The sequence below is a fragment of the Pterocles gutturalis genome, unplaced genomic scaffold (genome assembly GCF_000699245.1).
Source record: "Pterocles gutturalis isolate BGI_N339 unplaced genomic scaffold, ASM69924v1 scaffold19548, whole genome shotgun sequence".
Classification (NCBI taxonomy): Eukaryota; Metazoa; Chordata; class Aves; order Pterocliformes; family Pteroclidae; genus Pterocles; species Pterocles gutturalis.
The window spans coordinates 3,965-13,648 of record NW_010118512.1 but is presented as its reverse complement, the minus strand read 5'-3'; the positions used below and the strand labels follow the sequence as shown (position 1 = coordinate 13,648).

The window sequence follows — 9,684 nt, the reverse complement described above, 5'->3', positions numbered from 1 at the left end:
TGCACTCCCCAAGAAGAAGTATATTACAGTAGTTTCTTGGAGAATACACTCCCCAGGAAGGAAAAAAAAAAATCTATATATATATATTACATAAAGTATTCTCACATATTAAGGTTTTGTATTTTGAAGGTAGGACAGAATATCCCATTGCAAAAAAAAAAAAAAAAGGCAAACTGTACACATCCATTTCACCCTTAGCTACGGAGGGTAGCTAATCGCGACTGCATCGCTTCGATGTCTTCCTCCTCGTCAACTGCAGCGGCCGCTCCCATGGGCTCGGGCTCCGGCAGAGCATCTGTGACTTTACTGGGTGCTTTACCCAAGGCCCCTGCAAACAACAAACAAGCTCGTTAGTGTGTTTGGTCTTCATTTAATAATTGGCAGCTTTCAGGTACACATGTTTAAAATAATTCATCCCGTCACTTCTGGGGGAGGTCACAGACAAGAACTGTTTGACCTGCCAGCCTGCTGGGGAGCCAGGGAGGGGTGGGTCCCCCCCAGCCACGCTGCTCCCAGCCAGGAAACAGGATGGAAGAAAGCAAAGCAGGGTGTGAGAAACAAGAGAGAGGAAGAAGGCAGCAGCAGGCACACGGTAACAGCAGGGCAGGAGCTGGGGAACTGTGCTTCACGTGTGTTAGAGCTGAACACCGCTCTGGTGCTTAGATTTGCTAAGCGTTATCTAAGTCCAAGAACTAAACTGGCGGATCACTACTTCATGAGCTGTAAGGCCGAAGTTGGGAATTTGGGGTTGGGTTTTGGTTTTAGGGGTTTTTTTTTTTTCAGTTTGCTTTGGGTTTTTTTCCCCCCAACAACTCAAGGGACTGACAGCATCTAACAGCCAGGAATCACAACACAGCCTAAGACTCCAGACAATGAAGCTGAGTTTATTTCCTGGTTTCATTAACAATAGTGTATCTGGTCAATCACACACATTTCACCTTAGGAAAGGAGGATCCTTAAGAGGATCCACCGTACAAACACTCCTGTGCTATAGCCTCAATTCCAGAGCTGCAGACATCAGCTGATGAATTATTCCTTGTGCTTTACTGAACTGCACCAGCCTTCTCAGCCAGTATTCCCTGAGAAACCAGTTTGTCAGAGCATTCTGCCCATTAGCAAAGGCAAAGACACCACTGGGAGAGCGCAGATCAGGCAGAATAGATGGAGACTTCAATTCCTGTGTCTTAGAGCAGGGGCAAGGCTGTGCTCTCGGCACACACACACACACAAACTTACCAGCTGTAATTTCAAAAAGGATTTTCTCAATTTCCATCTCTGCTTCCTCTTCCATTTCCTCCTGATCCTCCAGGCCTTCAAAGGTGTCCTCCAGCATTTCCTCTATAATACCAGCCTAGCAGAAAACAAAAAGGCAGCACATGATGGCCTCAGAAAGAGCAGAGTAGGAGGACACACTTGCTTCTTTTGAGGTCAGGTTACCCGTGTCCAGGCACTTCACAACCGCTCACTCGCAGCTCCAGCCTTCTGGATCAAGGCTGCATGAGGGTGGCCAACACACCTGTCTACAGTTTACGCACGTATCTGTACAACTGGTGTACAGGAAGAGCAGTAAGAAAATTGAGAATTAAATACCTATGTTCTCCCTTTGAAGCCCTCAAGCTATTATTCATCGCTGTTGCTTGTCTAAACACTGACAAGCCAGCTTTCTCCAAGTTCACAGATGTACTTACATGCTTCATAAATTGTACAACATGCTTTAAACTCGGTGTTTGACACAGCTTCCCTTTATTCTATCTGTGTCAGAAAACATTCCTCTGCAGGGCCTGCACCCTAGATATGGCCAAGTTGTTCTGGTGCACAATGGTAACGTTATTAAGAAATAAGCTGATCTAATCTAAACAATCTAGAGGGGTAAAAGGGGAGAAAAGCTAAACAACTTTGGCAGTTGAAAAGAAAATAACGACGATAGGGAAATAGTATATTTTAAAATTGGAGTGCTTTCATCAGATGGAGACATTAAGGGAGGTGTTTTAAACTCAGTGTCAGAACAGCCACTGGCCCAAGATGGGATTTTGAGCTTCCCATTCCACACCAGGCTGTGGTGGGTCTTAATGAACATTTTCATCCCTGAAAGCATGAAATTCAGTCTCCCCAGAATAGACAGAAGCTCGGGGACACGGGCAGTCACTGGGTAGATGTGTGAATCCTGCTTCGAGACTCGGTCTCACCCCACCCCTGGGCCTACGATGACCAAGCCTACAGGGACCTGTCCCTCCTGTCACCCTCAACCCCAGCAGCTTTTTTCCGGCTTCAAGCTTTACACCAAATGTGCTGCAGGTATCACTGAGTCAGGGTTTGCCCCACATAAAGTAACGTGCTACAAAGTCCCCAGCTATTAATGTGCAACTTTAATTTCTGCTCATTAGAGCACACAAAGGGGCCACCTAAACAATTGCACAGCACGATAACAGCCACCTCTCGTTCACCCAAGTCTTATTTATGTTATAGATCTTACCTTCATCATCTCTTTGGACAACTCCCTCATCGTTGCTTGGATTTCAGGGATTTTTACTAGATTTTGCATAGCTTTCATGACTTCTGTGCTCTTCTGCAATGAACCTGCTACTCTCAGGACAGCTGTGAAGGAGAGGCATAGAAAAGCTTGAACGATCCCTGCACCACCAAAAGCAGAGAAACTACATTCTAAGTGGACAGAAATTTGTTTGCATTTAGGCAATTTAATTAAAAAAAAAATTGACATCCTGCTTCTTTATTCTTGTCTACCTTCCTGGAAAAGCTCAACTCTTCCCCACATCAGAAAAACTAAGTTTCTAGCAAAGACAGATTGTCTGGAACAACCCAGACTGCCTGCAGAGAGATTTCAACCCACTTGCCCTCAGTCCATAAAAGAGAGAACCCTGAGGAGCTCCTGCCTGTGCCCCTCAGCACCCAGAGGTCTTGCTGAGGGTTCCACCAGCAGAGCTCCAGTCCAGCTGCTGACTGCCGACCAAACCAGTGACCTTCCGAATGACACTGGGGAGTGGAAGCTAACTCCAGCGGAAGCTCTAGTGCAATAGTTTCACAGCAAAAAGTAATCTAGAAAATTAATACTGAAGCAGACAAGCTGAAAATAAGTGTAGCTTAAACTGAATTTAACAGTACTTATGCCAGAGGCTATTCTCATAATACAGCTTACATGCTCTTCTCATGTATGTTGATATACCAAGATCAAAATGGAGTAACTAGGGGCACTGTGAGGTTTTTGATTTGTGCCATCTAACGTCGCAGTTTCCTAGTCACAGAGAACTTACCTGTTTGAACATAAAATGGTCACTCCTTAATGAAGCAAAATGAAGGTACAGCATTTATTATTTTTCATTTTCATACTGAATTTATTTCAGAACATTACACTTGTAATGTAAACAAACAGAAACCTTGCCTTTAGCGGTCACTTCCCAAGATGAAGCAAGTTAAGACAGACCCCAGACTGAATTCTAGATTCCTCCTATTGCTTGGGTAAGTGCATCAGAACATTCCCAGTAAGATGAAGATGCCAGTAGTGGTAACGAGGAGGAGGCTGCTTTGAGTTTTTCCTTTTATAGGACACCTCAAGCTGTGAGGATGGCCTCTCCTTCCCTTTCCTGGATGAGGTACATGGGGAGCCGCATTCAACCTCTCATAATATTACACTTAAGGTTCACATTGCAACTCGATTTATCACTCATCTACTGTTAAATTCTACCAGCAACCAGCCTGTATAATGCTGGGGTGGAGGAAATACTTTTGAGACTTCAGTAGCATGTTAACCTCCACCAGGTCTGTCCCTGTCTTTAATGCTTTCTGTTTGGCTCTTGTTCCAGGCTAAAATGCTCTAAGGTATGGAAAATACTGCAGGAACTCCATCACAACAGGTTTCTGATGTGGATAACGAATGCAGGAAATATGCCGAGCGAGCACAAAGAGGGTTTACAGAGAGCTGGGTATTAAAGCCAGAGGGCAAATCAATTTATCCATGTCAAGGAAATCAAACAGTGCCTCCCCATCTCCATTTAGGACTCAGTAGGTATCCCAAGACTCTTGCTAGAGAAATAATTTACAAGATGAAGGGAATTCTACTGAAGGAAATAAACTTCATGTTACAGATCGTGTCAAAATCAGACAACAACAGGCTCCGCAAGGATACAAGGATATTAGGCACGCAGGTGCAATGTTTAGGAATGCACACTAAAAATGCTTCAGAGCACGTGATTCTCCCGTCAGTGCAACCCTCAGGCTCTGAGGAGTGGTGTTAGATATCGGTTGAGCAGCTACTCAAAGGAAATCCAGAGAGCCAGCAAGGATGTTGGGAACAACGAGGGGTAGGAACACCAGGAAACTAACCAGGAGTTCCCTGACTACTCCAGAGCCCAAGGTGGGAATCCCATCCGGGTAGGGTCAGGGGGAAGTGGCCTCCATAACATCCTGCAGACTGAAGGGGTTATTGCTTGTGGGGATACAGGATTCATCACGGGATGCAAGGGAAAAGAGCATTTTTTGAACTGAGAAAAAATTACTATGGGATCTTTTAGGGGGATTGCAGGAATGTGATTGACAATGAGACATGGGTGCTCATAAAGGCACTGCTGTGAGCATGTGTGGGTGCGTGTGCCTCCTGGGAACAGGTGTCAGCCTGGCCAGACATGGGGACATGGAACTGCAGCAGCCTCACATCTCTGGGCCTGCTATGGGAGGAATTTCCCAGGGTCCTGAGGCCCGCTGGAGTCAGCTGCCTTTCACAAGAGCAGCACTGCTTCCGAATTCAAGCTCTGCCTGCATTTGACCTTGGTTCTGAAAACAGAAACCCAGACCTCACCTCTAAGGCTAGAAGCACTCAGAAGTTGTTCTTACCGAGCTGGTTCTTCATCCCCATGAGAACAGAGTTCATGTGAGCTTTGGATGCATAGAGTTTGCTTACAGCCTTTCGAGAGCGGATCAGCTCCTTGGCCAGGATCACACACACATCCCTCTGACCCTTTTTGGCAGCGTCCTTTATTGACCGCTTCACCTTCTCCTCTTCTCTCTGGATATCTGGAGAACAGAAAAACACAGCAAATAGCAACAAACTGCTAAGGATTTGGAAGAGAAATCAGTCATTTGCTGGGGTGTATTTTCAATGTGAAGAATTGTTCCTGCTTGATTTTGGATTCCCTCTGTTACTCAAAGACCTTGTTCTAGGCTGATTTACATGTTAGCTGATGAATTCAACTAAATATTAATAGGAAAATTCTCAATAGTAAACATGCAGCTCTGTAATTTCCTTTGCAGTTAAGGGTAGTGTAAAGGACTGCTCAGGAGTATCGCCGCATGAAGCTGAGTTGACTACAACAAATTCTTAAAAGGCAAAAAAGGTTCAGTAAGAACAAAGCACTCTAAGATGACTACTTGACTTACAACTTCAGAACAACTTCCTCACTATTAAGCTGGCCTGATATAAATCTATACACACATATATAACATATACACACACAGTGTAAGACCGCTGCACTGATTTGCTGCTCACAAGATTACCTCTTCAGTATTCATCACCAGATAGCCCCACTTCACCAGGAAGGAACAAATTGTCACATGGAGTTTAAAACTAGTATTCTCAGCAGACAGACGGGCATTTTGCTTTCCTGTCAGACTACATTCAAAGCTTAACCCATACACCCACCTACGGGTGAATCTGGGGGCTGTTATAGGCAAAATTGTCCTCACTCTCTCTAAACCCCTGAAATGTGTTTTTCTGAAAAAAATACACTCAGAAAGACCGTAGAAGGCTGATCTCACAGAGGCTAGAAAGTTTCAGACACACACTACCTTTAAAAAAAAAAAAAAGTGAATTTGTAAGGGTGCATCCACAACTTCAGTAGTTACTTAGAACCACAGATTTGTTAATTACTGACAAAAAAAGCCTTCATCCTTGCAGACAGACTTAATTATTGTCCCCATCAGGCACAACTCATTGAGCCTCAACTGGATATCTAGCCAAGTCCGTACATGTACTGAAGGAGTTAAGGTCTTGAGTTTATCCTGCTCACACTTTAAGATACATTAGGTGTTTATATAAACGGGTACATTAAAATTATAAGCTGCCTGCCTGGAGCCAAAGCTATGGATAATTTATCAGTGAAAACTAGTACGCTGGTAAATCGTGAGATATAACTCAAACCAGCCTGTTCAAACTCTCCTGGTATCCGGCTTCATTCAGCAGCTTCTTGTAAGAGCATGCTGGAGCAGGAGTGCTGAACTGAGTCTGTACAAAACAAGCACCAAACAGTTGGATTTGAAACATTAAACAGAAAACAGGCTTCCTTAAATAACGTAGGTTTTTCCAGCAAAGCTGATGTGACTGTTCACACACCTGCCGTGTCAGATAACACTGGCTGTGTACAGGTGAAGCCAGGTACCTCAAAAAGCTCAGAGTAAGAAATGCAGGAACAAGCAGAAGCTATATCAACCCCCTTCCTTTTCCAGACTCAGCAATAAATTAACCATTAATGAAGTGTCGCTCTAAGTATGTAAAAAAAAAATAATTATCCTAAAGTATATAAAGAATTCAGATAGTACAGGGTAGGCACACTTTCCTGTAAAGAGCTGAACCTCAAAGAACAATTTTTTCTGACAATAGCTTTGTTCAAATTTGGTTTTGTTTCAGTCTTCTTGATTTATACCAGACAGAAGTTACACACAGGCAAGGATCAGAAGGTCCCCTTTTATAAAAACAAAGGCATCAACGCACAGGCACAGGCTGACCTGGAGACTTCAATGGAGCTTCTCATGCGGGAGTTAATGTATTCAAGATGAGTCACTCTCTCAGTATCATTCAACGGCCTCTTTATCCTAAAGGGCTGTCACGAATCTGTAGGATCATAATCAGAGAAACATACTCCTTGCTGCTTCCCTGCTATTATCTGCAGAACCGTCACAAGCTTGAGGACATTTGTATGCCAAACACAGGAGTCAGGCGAGTCCCAGCGTACCAGAACAGGTAAGAACCAGCTGAAGTGGTACAGCAGAAAGCACTAGGAGTACTCCAGCAGTACCCAGCAATCATGACATTCACTTTGTCAGGCTAAAAACAACCACAAGTATTTTGTTACTACATCCAAACCAGGGCAGTGGGGCCCTGTACTCGAGTGAATGCTTCCACCTGCATGACAAACTGCTGAATATGAGATCAGTGGCATAAAATATGCAAGAATGGTCAACTTCACCTTTGAAGGTCAGTGCCAGCCATGCAACTTCAGTGAGCCAAAGTCACTACGGCAGTCCCTCTGCAGCACCGCCAGGCATAGCAGAGGCACAGAGCCCAGCCCAAAGCACTTGTGAGGGCCACTTGCAAGGTCAGTAAAGCACAAAATTACTGTATTACTCCAACTAAATTGACTCGAAAAACTCAATTCTGAAGTCACAAGGATGTCTTTCATTTCTTCGAACCTACCAAGCCCTCAAAAGCAACCTACACCAAACAGAAATCACGACAACAGTGAGAGTCCAACAACAGATGGTTCAAAACAGCGTGTTGCTATATTAGTAACTGCGCTGGCTGGGCGAGCCAAGCATTCGAGTGATTCAAGCCCACTCAGTTCATCCCAGGTGGATCCGACCGTTGCCATATCAAAACCCATCTAGCACAGCCTTCCCCAGGGAAACCGAGACAGGTCCCAGCTCAGCGTCCTTACTCAAAAATCACACCCATTTCCCGTGTAAATTTCAGTCAAAATGATAAAGCACGTCAGAATCCAAGCCCGGTGGGTAATTTTTGAAAAAAAACTTTAGTGGCACATGGCTGTCACCTTTCAGCAGCAGCCTGCTAGCTTGAGAAGTGTCCAGCAGAGCTGTGTCCTTCCATGGTTGACACTTGGCAAGATGTGAAATCCCAGCACAATACGGGCACTACAAAGCTATTCTGTACTTCATCAGAATTATCAGAGTAACAGATGGTTGGTGGTCGGTCTAATCTCTTACGTGCCGAACTGTATTTCTTTGAAAGTAACACTGGAATACACAGGGATGTTTAGAGCTGCTACAATAATTAGATTTATATCCATGTCAAAATATCAGATTACAACATAACGCAATATCTATAGGCCATTAGAAGTATTATGACATGCATAAAGTTGAGAGAAACCCAAAATTTCAAGAAACCCAAAATTTCAAGAAACCCTCAATAGTGAACATGGGGGTAGTTTGCTCCCATGGAAGATGCAACCTCTAAAACATGCTTTTGCTAACAACATCAGCCACATTTCAGTTGATCTGGGCCCAACAAAGTGCCTTGGAGAATGCAAAACAATTCACAAGCATAATGAACGTCACTGTGCATTGATTTTCCTAGAAGAGGCATAAACCGTGTCCTCATTTTACAGAGGAGGACAAAGACAGACTTTGTACTGCACGAGCACCTCTCTCCAACCAACTTGTACAAATCTATAAGTGGGAGAATATATGAACCCTGTCAGCTTACTCCAGAAACGTGGAGCTGGGGAGGAAAGAGGGAAAGGAGAATGTACTCCTTGAGTCATTACAAACAGGCATGTGTCTGCCTAATCACCAGATGCTGACACAAAATGTCCTTTACGAGCACATCCCATGGACCAATCCTAAGCAGACAAAAAGGGGAAAATAGAAACTATCCCCAAATCTATTTTCAGACTTTGGGAAGGCAGGCAGAACAGAGAGCAAGAAACTGCACTAGTGGCAGTGTAATAATAAAAAGCTCCTCTGCTTTTCAAGACCTCTTTGAAAGTGTAATCCCCATAATTTAATAGCAAAGCTCCCACTGAGAAACGTCTTTTCCTTTTTTCCCCCCCTCTCACCTGTTTGCAATTTTCACAAGCTGACAGCAAGATACTTTTGTTTAGCATGTGCCCTTCAAACCAGTACATACCTGCAGAACTTTCTAAATGTGGAATTACATACCACACTGATACTATTCATTAAATCAATGTCGGTGAAATTCTGGATAATAAGTCTAATTCATCTTATCAAATGGGATTTAAGAGCATTATGTCTTACTGGAAGCATACAACATTCAGGTTGTTTTGAAAACTTTACTTGGAGAACTTCACAATGACACAATTTTGTAACACAGATTAAGTCTTGGCCCCAGGACCACATTCACCTTCCTTTATTTGATGTGACAGAGTACCCCAAGTTACTAGATTTCACAGCATCCCCCAATTAAAACAACAACAACAAAAAAGTCCTTGACAGCAGCCAGGGAAAGGAAAAACAAAAAATGAGATATAAGTACAAACCTCTGATCTGTCTATCAACCACTCTCATTTCCTTCCTTATCTTCAAGGACCATTCATTGACCTTAAAAAGAAAAAGTGAGAGTTACTTGAAAATCCTACTTTATGCTTTTATACTTGCATGCAACTTAACCAATATCAAAAGAAGCATTTCAAAATGCACAAGCTTTAAGTTATGAGTGATGTTTAAATATTTCATTAGTCAAATAAAAAAAAATATTGCAGAGATACCACCAATTATTGCACTCCTCTTACCATTCAGCCAAGGAGTTATGGAGGATGTGATCTGTGAACCAGAGACGCTCACTGCAGGGCTAACCTCCCATGTCACAGCGATGTCCATATGCAGAGGGAACTTGTCACAGGGGATTTCAGCATAAGGTAGAAACTTTGGCACAGCATGACAGCACCATGAGTGCTACTACTTGTTTCAGTCAGAAGAAACCCC

At 43.5% G+C, this 9,684-nt stretch overlaps 1 protein-coding gene across 1 annotated transcript; it reads right to left on the bottom strand.

The window, feature by feature from the left end:
* Nucleotides 1–9,294, bottom strand: CHMP3 (charged multivesicular body protein 3). Its single transcript, XM_010076238.1, has 5 exons — nucleotides 9,240–9,294; nucleotides 4,846–5,025; nucleotides 2,474–2,595; nucleotides 1,237–1,351; nucleotides 1–328 (listed from the first exon to the last, which is right to left on the bottom strand). The coding sequence occupies exons 1-5, from the start codon at nucleotides 9,265–9,267 to the stop codon at nucleotides 195–197; spliced, it is 579 nt and encodes a 192-aa protein (XP_010074540.1). The 5' UTR covers nucleotides 9,268–9,294; the 3' UTR covers nucleotides 1–194.
* Nucleotides 9,295–9,684: the final 390 nt, after the last annotated feature.